This window comes from Urocampus carinirostris, chromosome 2, assembly GCF_059441175.1.
Source record: "Urocampus carinirostris isolate Australia breed hairy pipefish chromosome 2, RoL_Ucar_1.0, whole genome shotgun sequence".
Classification (NCBI taxonomy): domain Eukaryota; kingdom Metazoa; phylum Chordata; class Actinopteri; order Syngnathiformes; family Syngnathidae; genus Urocampus; species Urocampus carinirostris.
The window spans coordinates 6,496,453-6,509,826 of record NC_142350.1 but is presented as its reverse complement, the minus strand read 5'-3'; the positions used below and the strand labels follow the sequence as shown (position 1 = coordinate 6,509,826).

Sequence of the window (13,374 nt, the reverse complement as noted above, 5' to 3'; positions counted from 1 at the left end):
CTCTCTGTATGTATATAATTTTTTGCAGACATCTGCAAGCGATTTGAATCCCTGAAAAATGTGTTGTGCCGCTTTCAACAACCCGCGACAAAGTACTATAACGTGACTCGCTGTCGTTATGCTTCGGGATTGTTGGCAACGCTTCAAAAAGAAGCCTCATTTTGATTGGTCGTAAAAATGTCATCCCATTTTTATGGAAGGAGGGAGAGCCACGTAGTACCAAAACAACAAATACTTTGGATACTTTAATATTGCTGCCAAAACTTTATTATGGAGTAAAACTATAAGAGTAGCAGAAACAGACGCTATCAAATGTCTATAGTATAAAAACTATATGAATAAGTATAATTAATAAATATACAGTAACTATAAACAGATAAATACATACATAAAAATTAAAATATTTAATGTCACGCCACGTCTTTACACATCATGCAACATGATTGGCAGATAGTGGCAATGATGCAATAGTCCAAAAGACGAACATCCTATAAAATCTCATTTGCAGGTGTCCAATATTAAAAAAGAAATATATTCATATGTATTTTGTATATATATAATTATAACAAAAGGATAGTGTAATAATTAAAATAATAATTTTACATAAAAAAAAATACAATTCCTATATTTTCCTCACTTTAGGGCGGACCAGATTATACAGCGCAACCCCCAAAAAGATTTTTTTTTTGCCATTATTTTTTATATATAAGGTACACTGGACTATTAGTCGCATGGAAATAAAACCAGAGAAAGAGCTGCCATACTAGATCGTGTTTAACCGACCAGTCGAAAAATTGAACCCGGGTTGCGTCCATGAGCCCATAAAAAAACGAACTTCTAAAACCTAGGCATTGGATCTTATCTCACTATCACACTATTTTCACTCAAGGTGCCAGAAACAAAAGTTAGAGAATATAGAAAACAAAAAGTTGACCTGCAAAAAAGCACGACGAGGGAAAAAACCATTTGGCATATCTGACGATGAATCGGTTTTGAAGGACATTAAATAAATACATTGTAAATCTAAAATTGGTATTGTGTTCATTGTCAAACGTTTCGAAACACGGCTGCAGGTACTCCACAACAATCGTCACTTGCAATGCTTAGTTTGAGAAAAATTTTAAAAACTTGTATACCTATTAGTTACATAATTACATAAATACAGCAAAAAATAATCCTCTTTCCCATGTTAAGTAGCGAGCACATCTCATCTCATCTCATTAGCTGCACCGCTTATCCTCAGTAGGGTCGCGGGGGTGCTGGAGCCCATCCCAGCAATCATCGGGCAGTGGGCAGGGGACATCCTGAACTGGTTGCCAGCCAATCGCAGGGCATAGCGAGCACATATTTATCTTTATTGTTTAGCTGTAAGCCTTACTATTTGTATTGTTTCTCTAGGTTTCAACTCGCACAAGATTAGCAACTAGTGTTGTTTTAGCAGCTGACATCTCGAAATGCTCTAACTTGCTTAAGGGGTCGTTAGCTGCGACTTGCACAATATTAGCAACTAGCATTAGCAGCTGGGACAAAGTCTAATATTTTTATGTATTTTATCTTTGCCACTAGTGATTGCCCAGTGGTGGCCAACGTTTTTCAAGCTGAGAGCTATTTTTTTTGTTACTCATTAGAGCAAAGTGCACCCAGTTTGATATGCATTTCTACAAAAACAACGCATCATATAGTTACTTTGGTGTTACCATGTTATTAGTAGGTTACTACCATGCTAATAGTTTAAGTAGGGTTAAATAGACTCAGCCAACCACTAAAAAAAAGTCATTTTACTTGAAAATCACAATGACCCAGCATTGGTGAGCACCTTGGCTGTCCAAAGGGGTCACCCTAGTGCCCGTGGACACCACGTTGTAGACCCCTGACACCGACGATCCCTGTCTCGCCGTGTGTTCAACTTCCGTGATTCCGACCGAGTATTTGGACGAAGAAAATCGAGCTGAAGAGAGTAGTTCAGTCGAGGACTTTTTTTTCAGCTCGCTACTGTCTTGTAGGAAAGGGGCGTGAAAACAGAAAGGAAACTTAGCTGGGAATTGAAACTTAACTAGGATGGGATTTTCCAGGAAAATTCCAGTGAAGAAAATGGCATCTTTACGAACAGACCTCTATGAATACTGAAACCAGTTGTACTTTCAAGGTTATGTGATAAGATTAGACGCAGACTCATCAAAGGAATCTGAACACTACCTGGACACAAAGTACTCAACGAGTGATAAGTTGAATCTTAAAGTCAAAATAAGAAGTGAATTCTTCGTTCAAATGTGTGGTGAAGCATATGGTGCATTTACAACTACTAAATGAATGACGGGATTATCAAAGTAATGATGTCATGTTGGAATAATAAAACGAATAAAGCTGGAAAAGTCATGCAATAGTGACACATTTTTAATCATCTAACAGCCCGGTGGCTAGGATTCTCACCGCAGTGACCTGGGTTCGATTTTATATCGATTTTTAATCAAACATTGGGAGTGCGTGTTCTACACGCGTCTGTGGTATAGTAAATACATCTTTTAAAAAAATACCGTATTGCCACTTCTTTGCCACTGTCCGATGGCAAGCCGATTGGCTTACGTGCTCCCGGCAACTCCTAAATGATCTCGCCACGTTAACCGGGAGGATAATCTTATGCTATGACCTTGCAGACGGAGCACCGTGTAAAAGGGGGCTTAAGATAAGTTACGTAAATGACTTTCTCCGTGTCACCCGCAGCCACTCATCGCCTTAATCCCCTCGCTCGCTCACGGAAGACCGACCTTCCGAAAAAGGAAGCAATTTAAAAAATCCAAAATTGCAGTCGGACCCCTGTGACTGATTTCAAGGACTTTTGACCTCTGTTGCGACTCGCCGGGCTATTTAAAACCCTTTCCTCCTATTTATAGCGCCCCCTTACGTAATCTCTGTTTTGGAGTCTGCCGAGCTTGGGCACTAGCGTGACCAAACTGTGGCCCAGGGGCACTAACTTACTCCACATTAGACAATAAAGATGAAAACATATTAGAAATGTGAGGAATGTTTTAGTCAAGCACATTCCTGCACGTTAAAACATGTAACCGCCCCTGCCCCCATGACTGCCCTGCTTCCGAAAACAAGTTCTAGGGATGCAAATTGTCAATTAAGAATGTTCCCAGGACATTTTTAACGTTGAAAATATTTCTCAAAGCTGCAAACATTGTTAATGAATGTGCAACTCTTAAAGGGGGCAACAGTAAAGTATAATTGATCAAACGTTTCTTTTGCTGTTGTTGCGAGGACATTTTTAAAATAGCTTAAAAAGCAGCAGAATTGCATTGAGTTTGCTTCCCTTTTACTTTGAAATTTGAAACAAGAACAAAAAAATGCAATTTTAAGAAAATTTCTCTAATTTTAAGTATTATTTTTAATATATTTTGACAATTGAAAAAAGAGATGTATCTAAATTAAGAGCAAGATAAATTATTTTAACTTGTGTTTTTCCTTATTTCATGAGTAATCACTACATTAATTTATGTTTAGAAAACAAATAATACTGGGAAGTAGCTGTTTCTTTTTTTTTACCAAAAGTTAAAATTATAAAAGTAAAATGGAAAAAAACGTAAAATGAAAAAAAATAAATGTAATTATTAAAATACTTTTATTTCATGAGAAAAAAACAAATACATTTATAGTGTTATATATAGTGAGGGTTTTATTTTAGTGAAATGATTGCTACAAAAACTAGTAAAATATACAAAAATGAGAAAAATAATACTTAAAGTGAGTGCTTTATTTTGCTCGTAAAATAAAACTTAGAATTGGTGTTAAAATAAATAAATAATAAAATAAACATTTATTTTACTAGAAAAACAAGGAAAGAATAGTAAAATTGCAATACAAAACTTAAAATTACTATTTTATTTTGCTAGTGGATTTATTTAAAATATAAAAAATAATAAGTAAAAAGATCTTTTCATTTTGATAGAATAAATATTCAAAGTATTGTTTTTTATTTTGATACAAAACATGTTAAAAGTAAAGTAAAATTGGAAATTTTGCTAGTAAAACAAGTCAAATATACTGAAATATTTACTAGAATGAATTAACAAAATACTCAAAGTATATATGGTTTTATTCTACGAGAAAAAGAAGGAAAGAACAAAGTAAATGGAAAAAAATAACACCATAAATGATTGTTTTATTTCAATGAAGTAAATATTCCAAGTATTGATTTTTTTATTTTACTAGAATAACAAGTAAGACATATAATGGAATAAGAAAAATTAATTTACACTTTACTCACTTAGTTACTTACTTTGTTACTTATTTTGTTACTTTAACATTCTTACTTTCCCCACTGACATATTTTACTCTCTTTCCTTACTTATTTATTTAACCTTACTTACTCAGTCACTTTAATATGTAGTTATTTCACTTAGTTCACTTTACTCGCTTTGCCATCTTAATTCCATGACTTACTTAGTTACTTAGACACAGTTACTTTAACTTTCCGATTTAATTTTCTTACTTTACTTACTTAGAGTTACTTTAATTTTTTGAATTACTTTACTCACTTTACTTGCTTTCCCTACGTACAGTTATCCCTCGGTTATCGCGGTTAATGGGGACCACTACCACCCGCGAAAAGTGAAAATCTCCGAAGTAGCGACGCCCCTTCAAAAATGCTTAAAAAAAATCAATATAAATATATATATATATATATATATATATATTTATATATATATATATATATATATATATAATTTTATCATTTTATTATTATTATTTTTTTAGACCCGGTTAATGGGGACCAAAACCACCCGCGAAAAGTGTAAATCTGCGAAGTAGCAACGCCCCTTCAAAAATGCTCAAAAATTATTATTTTTTAGACCCGTGAAGCTCTGAACCCGTGAACGTGAAACCGCGAAGTAACGAGGTCCCACTGTATTTACTTTAACATTCTTACTCTTCTCACTCTACTTAGCTAGTTACTTCACTCACTTAGCTTACTTAATACTGTACTTACTTATTTACTTTACCTTACTTCACTTACTTTAATATGTTACGATAAGAAAAGCAGAACAGAAAGTAGGTGGGGCCAAGGTACCAGGGAACAAAAAACACACGTGTTCCCCGGAGCCTAACGTTTTACGATCCCTTGATAACAAGCCCTGCCCCGCCCCTTTTTTTGTTTGCCTTTTTCCTTCTCTAGCAACCGGCAAGCTGCAAAACGACTTTTCTGCCCGTCGGAGAGGAAATAGTAAAAGGAACTTGTACTCAAACATGATTTTGCTTCCCACCATCTATCACAACGGAGGAACACGGCGTTTCACTTGCACGTTACCCCACGCCCCAACCCCCCGCCACCCTCCATCATTTCTCATGCCACTCTCCCCATTCTCTCGCTTTTCTTGTTTCTGGTGTGAAAAAAGCTTCCTGCAAAATTCTCTCAGTATTGTTTGCTATGGTGCAAAGTGTGGGAACTCCTTTACAGGGATTGTTATTTCACCTTTATATTGCTGAGTCTGCAAAGGGAGGGCTGTTTTGTGTACACACACTTGAAACGTTAAGCACCAGTTTCATAACCTCAGGTGACCCAAAGAAATTGGACCTTTATTCGAATAGCATTAGTATTTTACAACTAATATGAATGAATAGCATCTTCAACCCATAATAGTATATTTCCTTAAACATCAATTTAGAATTAAATTGAAAGGCACAAACCTTCTAAAATTTATTTTTTCCCCAAAAAAACAACAACCTGAAAACATATTTTACATTCAATTTTGTTTCATTTGGAAGTTTTTTTGTTATTCATAAGATATCAACTAAACTGAATGAAAATCTAACAGTTCTCACTTTATTATTCATTGATTTCTGAAATAGTTTAATTTCAAAATGTCATTCTTCTAGTAACTAAAAACATACAATGACTTTACCTTGTGATTTTAATTAATTTACAAAATGTTTACAGATATCAAATTATTTTATTGATGCCAAAATAATAAATTGATATTTTTTTAAAATTTATAATGTAAATAAAGTACAGATTGTTGTAAAAAAATGAGTTACTTTTCTTGTATTTTTGGGAGTCAAGTCATGTTTATTTGTGACGCCCTTAATCACAAGGAGTCTCAAAGTGCTGCACAGACTACAGATTATGGAAAACCACAGACAATTATTACACTATTCCCTGATCTAAAACCTACACGAGGGCAAGGGAAAACTCAAAACAAATGAAGAAAATGAAGAAACCTTGAGAAGGGACCACGCATGAGGTAATCCCCCTCTCAGGATGACCAGGCTGCAACGGATGTTGCAATAACAAATAATACACATATATTGTCAACATAAAATATAGGTTATTCATATGCTATAGAGTAGAAGTGTGTTTTAAGCTTAGATTTGAACATTTCCCCTGAGGTTGCAGATCGAATCTCAGGGGGAGGAGCATTCCACAGCACCGGGGCCCGAATAGAGAACTCTGGGGAAAAACATTTAAAAATGACTTAAAACATTTTGTTTTTTTAATAAAAAAATTGTATATTACATTTTCATTTTACAATGAAATTTTAATGCAAGTAACATCTGTTTTCTTCACTGTTTGATTATAATCATTTAATTTACACAAAATTAATTTGAATGCATTTATATGTAAATAAATTACAGCATCAGTGTGCTTCCGTGTGAGTGGAAAAAAATGAAATAAACTAGGGAAGGTTGGAAACCTAATGATGATGATGATGATGATGATGGAGTCGCCGTGGAGACGGAGCTCCCAGCACCTGGACGCCACGGCGTCGAAGTTCATGTCCCGTTGATGACATTTCCATCCTCTAAACTTTAGGTGTTGTGTTTTTTTGTTGTTTATTTTTTGCATTCAGGTCTTCCAGAACAATACAACAGCTTGACGTGGTTCCTGAGCCCAGTCCTGGGGCTCATCTTCACCCCCCTGATTGGTTCTGCCAGCGATCGTTGCCCCCTGCGATGGGGCCGCCGGAGACCCTTCATCTTGGCCCTGTGCATCGGAACCCTCGCCGGGGTGGCCCTCTTCCTTAACGGATCGCTCATAGGTAAGAAAAGGGGGTTCACGGATCCCTCAGCGCTAGGGTCATCGAGGCACCGCTTCCTGTGGTGTCTCTTGCGAAAATAGAGCTCGGGGCGCCCACCTCCCTCTGGGTCTTTTTTTTGGGTAGGGGTTTGCTTCCCCAAGAGAAACTGGTTTCCATGGTACCAGTAGCGTCATCCCGCTCTTCAGAGATGTTCCGGGCAGTGACAGGCGCGCTAAATAAAACGCACTGTCCCTTTAAGAGAAAAAAATGGTTTAATATGTGGCAAGATTTTACATTATAACTGATTGCAAAAAGTCTTAAAAAAAGGGGGGGGGGGCAAATGGTTAAAAAGATGGCGGTAGTAGCTCGTGATGTAGAGCACTCGTCTTAGGATCAAGGGATCCCAGTTCGAATCCCGGCTCGTCCGTGTTACATGTCGAAGTGTCCTTGGGTAAGACACTGAACCCCTAACACCCCCAATAAGCAGGTTAGCGCCTTACATGGCTGCAAGGCCACTATTGGGACATGTGGAGCACATTTTAAAGCGCTTTGGGAAGTCATTGACTTGAAAAACGCTATATAAATGCAGATCATTTCATTTTTAAAATAACCAATGTTTTATTTTGTTCAATTGGCAGATAATTTAAATCGCTTGTAATATTATTTAATACGTCTAGAGAATTGTTTAAGAATAGATTAAAAAAATAAATAAAAAGGTAATAACAAAATGTTTTACTTGTTTTATTAGAGGGATAAAAACGAAAAAAATATTTCTCAGTGATATAAGATTGAACAGCACGGCGGTGCAGTGGTTAGCGCGAGTGCGGCACAGTTCTGAGGTCTGGGAACCTCCTGCGTGGGTTCAAATCCAGCTACCGGCCTTCCTGTGCGGAGTTTGTATGTTCTCCTCGTGCTTGCGTGGGTTTCCTCCGGGCACTCCGGTTTCCTCCCACATTCCAAAAACATGCATTTCAGGTGAATTGGCCGGTCCAAATTGTCCCTAGGTGTGAATGAGCGAGTGAGTTGTCTGTCCCTGTGTGCCCTGCGATTGGCTGGCAACCAGTTCAGGGTGTCCCCTGCCCACTGCCTGATGATTGCTGGGATGGGCTCCAGCACCCCCTGTCTTACTGAGGATAAGCGGTGCAGCTAATGAGATGAGATGAGACCTTTAGCACTAATTATTGGAACACAACATTTTTTTGGTAGGCTCATTTACCCTTGAACTACATACACAGTGAAGCCAATCGTGAGAAAGGGTATTTAGGCAGCCAGTTGCAAGTTGTTATCCTCTTTGCATCTTCTCTGAAGAGTGGCAACATGGGAGCCTCAGAACAACTGTCAAATGACCTGAAAACAAAGATTCTTCAACATCATGGTTTAGGGTACGGATACAAAAAGCTAGCTCAGAGATTTCTGCTGTGAGTTCCCACTGTGAGGAACATAGTGAGAAAATGTTTCAGGCACAGTTCTAGTTAAGGCCCGGAGTGGCAGGCCAAGAAAAATCTCAGATAAGCAGAGACAAAGGATGGTGAGAAAAGTCAAACTCAACTCACTGACCAGCTCCAAAGACCTAAAACATGATCTTGCTGCAGATGGTGTCACTGCGCATCGTTCAACTATTCAGCGCTCTTTGCACAAGGAGATGCTGTATGGGAGAGTATTGCGGCAGAAGCCTTTTCTGCGCACATGCCACAAACGGAGTCGCTTGAGGTATGCTAAAGCACATTTGGACAAGTCAGCTTCATTTTGGAATAAGGTGCTGTAGACTGATGAAACTAAAATTGAGTTATTTGGACATAACAAGGAGCATACCATGGCGGAAGAAGAACACAGCATTCCAAGACAAACATTTGCTACCCACAGTAAAATTTAGTGGTGGTTCCATCATGCTGTGGGGCTGTGTGGCCACTGCAGGTACTGGCAATCTTGATTAAGTTCAAGTTCGCATGGATTCCAGTCAGTATCAGCAGATTCTTGGGAACGACGTTCTAGAATCAGTGACAAAGTTCAAGTTGCGCCGGGGCTGGATACTTCAACAAAACAACAACCCCAAACACTGCTCAAATTCTACTAAGCCGTTCATGCAGAGGAACAGGTACAGTGTTCTGGAATCGCCATCTCAGTCCCCAGACCTGAATATTATTGAAAATCTTTGGTGTGATTTAAAGCGGGCTGTCCATGCTCGGAAACCAATCAAACCTGACTGAAGTGGAGATGTTTTGTCAAGAAGAATGGTCGAAAATACCTTCAACCCGAATTCAGACCCTCATTGGAAGCGTTCAGAGGAGGTTATTTCTGCAAAAGGTGGCTCTACTAAATATTGATGTCATTTTTCTGTTGGGGTGCCCAAATTTATGCACCTATCTACTTTTGTTGAAGCAATTATTTCACATTTTCTGTAAATCCTTTAAACTTATTTTCATTTCTCAGATATTACTATGTTTGTCTGATATTTTATATATTTACTGGAAATTGCTGATCCAAACAACCATTGATTTATAAAGGAAAATCTTGAAAATGAAACTTTTGCATACAACTGTAACTCTTAGTTTGGTAAGCATGTTATTTATGCTTTCAGTTTCACTCCATATCACGAAATCCAATTTTTTGACACGACATGGTTGAAATTATCAACGCAGGCCGAGAGCGCCATCTTACCGTTTAAGGTGAAAATGAAATGTGTAATGACATTCCTGGTAATAATGTGTTCATAATCTCACATATAAATCGCACCCGTAGTATAGGTCGCACCCCTTGCCAAACTATGAAAAAAACTGTGACTAATAGTGTGGAAAATACAGTACATTTCTGTATTAACTGATTATTTCCTAACCAAAAATGTACCTACTTACCCCATAGCTCCTGATAGCAAAGAGGGGGGACCATGCCCTTAAAAAGAAACGCTATGTGGTCAAGGTCCAACCCATCATTCAAATCAAATCCAATTTTATTTTGAAAGCACTTTTCAGGTAATAAATTGCTGCTCAAAGTGTTGAATAAAAACATTCATCGTAGAATAAGACAATAAAATCCCCTCCTTTATCGCCATCCAACAACCCAGAACACTAAATACACAGACAAACACGATAGTTGAAATGAAATAGAAAATGAATGGTAATACAAATACAATTATCAAGAGTGGTAAATACAATTAAAACAGAAATACATTAAGAGCATCGCCCCTGAAACACTCAAAAAGAAAATTCCATTAAAAATATTTTGTTGTTTGCTTTTATGCTAAAACAAATATTGCATTGGAAAGAAATGAATAAAATAAACTGGAATAAATGAAAATGAAATGAATGATGTAGTTAATGAAAACAAACCAGAAAAAATGAAAATAAAATAGAGTAGAATAAAATAAAATGGGATGAATTATATAAAGAATGAATACATAAACAAAAAATCAACAAAAAAAAACCCAAAATGAAATAAAATTTTAAAAATATAATTAAATTGAATGAAATGAATGCATTTTAAAAAATGACATTTTTTGAAAATTAAATTAATTGATTAGAATATAATGGAATAAAATGAGTTAAAATTGATTAAAAAAAAATATATATTTTTTTATACTTGTTTTATGTTATTTGTAAGTTTTGTGATTTAATAAAAAGTGGGTAATATTATAAATAATTATAAATATAAAATAATAAATGTTTCTTTAAAAACTTTTTGGGGGTAATTTTCTTACTTTTTTGTCTGATTTTTACATTTTATGTTATAAATATTTCTGTTCAACATGCCGTCAATGGCTCTGAACGAAAACAAATAATCCCTTACACGGCGGCATTAGCTCAGGAGGTAGAGCGCTCGTCTGGGGACCAAGAGATCGCAGGTCCAAATCCCGGCTCCTCCGTATTACTTGTCGAAATGTCCTTGCATGGCTGCACGGCCGCTATTGGTGTGTGAGTGTGTCTGAATGGGTAAATGTGAAGCACATTGTAAAGCGCTTTGGGAAGTCATTCATTGACTTGAAAAGCGCCATATAAATGCAGATCATTTCATTTCACCTACACGCTTTTTAAAATTAAGGGAAAGTCAAGCATATTAGGAGTTGATGAAATGTCCCGGCTTAAGGCCAGGGATTACATCACGCTCAGGTCATTTCAAAGTAATATGCTGACACGTCCCGCTCATTGATTGACACTTCCATTGACTGGCTCAGATATCGACCGGCCTCACTTTGCTTCCGGTCCGGTTATTATTCTGTTTCGTGTGCCTCACCGCTCTGCACTCGACTGCACGTCATATATAAATCTAACTTATCGGGACCTCATTTGCCAGCGATCGATGAAATAGATCTGAAATCCGACTCCTAACTGACCTCGGAGTCTTCGTTTGTTGACATGGGAACCCGGCAGCGAGCCGTTCACAAGAAACTACTTCCTTTCTGCTCGCCACCTTTCAACCAATGACTGTCCGCTTCCCGTCTGGCGGGTAGTCGTGCCACTCTATTGTAAACACGTGAACAAAAAACTTTGTGTGATCTTGAAAACAAAGGTCTGCACGAACATGATCCTAAAAAGGTGACAAATATGAGTACGGTCGAGACGTAAGAACAGACCATGATGTCTGAACAAAAACTTTGGATCAAAAAATGGTGGTAAAAAAACGATAACAGACACACACTCACAGTTTTGTTTTTTCTATCCAAGTCAAGACTTAAGGACAACCAAAATGTCCTAATAAAGACGATTGGTTCCCAAAATGATGGAATAAAAAAAAAGGTTCTAAGAAGCTCACAAATTAGAGTACACACAAACACACGCATACGCGGCTTTGTTCTTATGTCCTAGTTGAGATTGTAGCAGTGCCAAAGTTTGATTTAAAATGTTTTCGATTTGGGGTTAGGGTAAGAACGGGGTCTAAGGCAGAGGTCTCCAATGTGGTGCCATCTAAGGACAGCTGAGGTGCTCACCAGTTGCTGGGTTATCGTGATTTTCTAGTAAAAATCTATTTAACCCAATTTCCAATAATTAATCTGGTAAAAACAGAGTAACGATGTAGTAACAATATGATAAGTTGTTACTTTACATAGGCATATCAGAAAGCCCTTTTTACTAATTAGTAACAAAAGGTTGAAGAGCCCTGTCCCTGGTCACAAATTCAGTACACAAGACTACCACTAAAAGACCCCCGGTTCCCAAAATGATGGATTAAATTCACAGAAAATGACAAATACGAGTTCACACGTACAGTCTGCTGCCGATAAAAAAAAAAAACTGGTCTTAAGAAGTGTGAAAATACACACAAATTCATTCCTTGCCAGCAGGAGGTGACTTCCAAAATGAAGCACAGTCCAAATCATTCCTGCAAGCTTCACATAACGAATCTTCTAGATTTGAAGAAACCGAAAAAGGGTTTTATGGATAATTTTGTTCTAGGATTGTCGTTGGGTGACGTTCCGGGAAATCAGCCCATCGGAATTGTCCTGACAGTGCTGGGAGTGGTGGTTTTGGACTTCAGTGCGGACGCCACGGAAGGACCAATCAGGGCTTACCTTTTGGATGTGGCCGATGCTGACGATCAAGACATGGCGCTCAATATACATGCTGCCTCTGCAGGTCATCTTATTATCATTATTATTTCAATGTTCTTTTTGGGACAATGGAAGCCATTCAGTCTAAAATGCAATAAATAAACGAGCAAATAAACATGCGCCCCAATTTTCATCATTTTAAATTGATTTATTCCTGTTTGATTATATTTAAATTGTACATTTCTTTTTAGATTTTTGTACATTGTAAAATATTTAATTTTTTAATACAAATCAATCATGTCTTAATTGCAGAGAACTTGTATACTTAATATCTATTTTTTCTATCTTATAAAATGTATAATTTTATACAAAAAAATCTTGCCCCTTTTTTTAATTATAACAAATTTCCTTACTTTACATTTAGATTTTGGACATTACAAAATTCAAACCGTTCAATAGAAAAGAATCCTGGCCTATTAGCAGATAACTAATTTAGTTGTTCCTTTTTCTCTCATACTTAAAGAATCTGGCTAAATTGGAAAAAAAATAATAATGGTTACAAGTGAACCAAAAATAACATTTAAAAATGTAATCCAAATCCAATAGTTAAAAAAAAGCAAATTAGATTTCTATAATTGATCAAATATTTTCCCATTTTATTATATTGTTTGTTTGTTTGCATCTCTTTACCACACGGATCGTTACCTGTACTTGGACAAGTACAGCCTGTTGGTGCCCATCTCTCTCCAGTTCGTATTTTAAAATTGTTTTCTGTAATAAAAATACATCTCATTTTGATCCTTTAAATTTTAGGGGAAAAAACAATTGTAGGTTAATGAGTTATTTTTAGATTTAACAAAAAAAGAAAAAAAAATG

The 13,374-nt window shown here is 36.7% G+C and overlaps 1 protein-coding gene across 1 annotated transcript in view; it reads left to right on the top strand.

The window, feature by feature from the left end:
• The window catches only part of LOC148370815 (polyamine-transporter SLC45A4-like), a 47,140-nt gene that overhangs the window by 20,841 nt on the left and 12,925 nt on the right, over nt 1–13,374 (top strand). The window contains exons 4-5 of the mRNA XM_088328587.1: nt 6,849–7,037; nt 12,404–12,583. Coding sequence (XP_088184713.1) covers nt 6,849–7,037; nt 12,404–12,583 — 369 coding nt within the window. The remainder of the gene's footprint in view (nt 1–6,848; nt 7,038–12,403; nt 12,584–13,374) is intronic.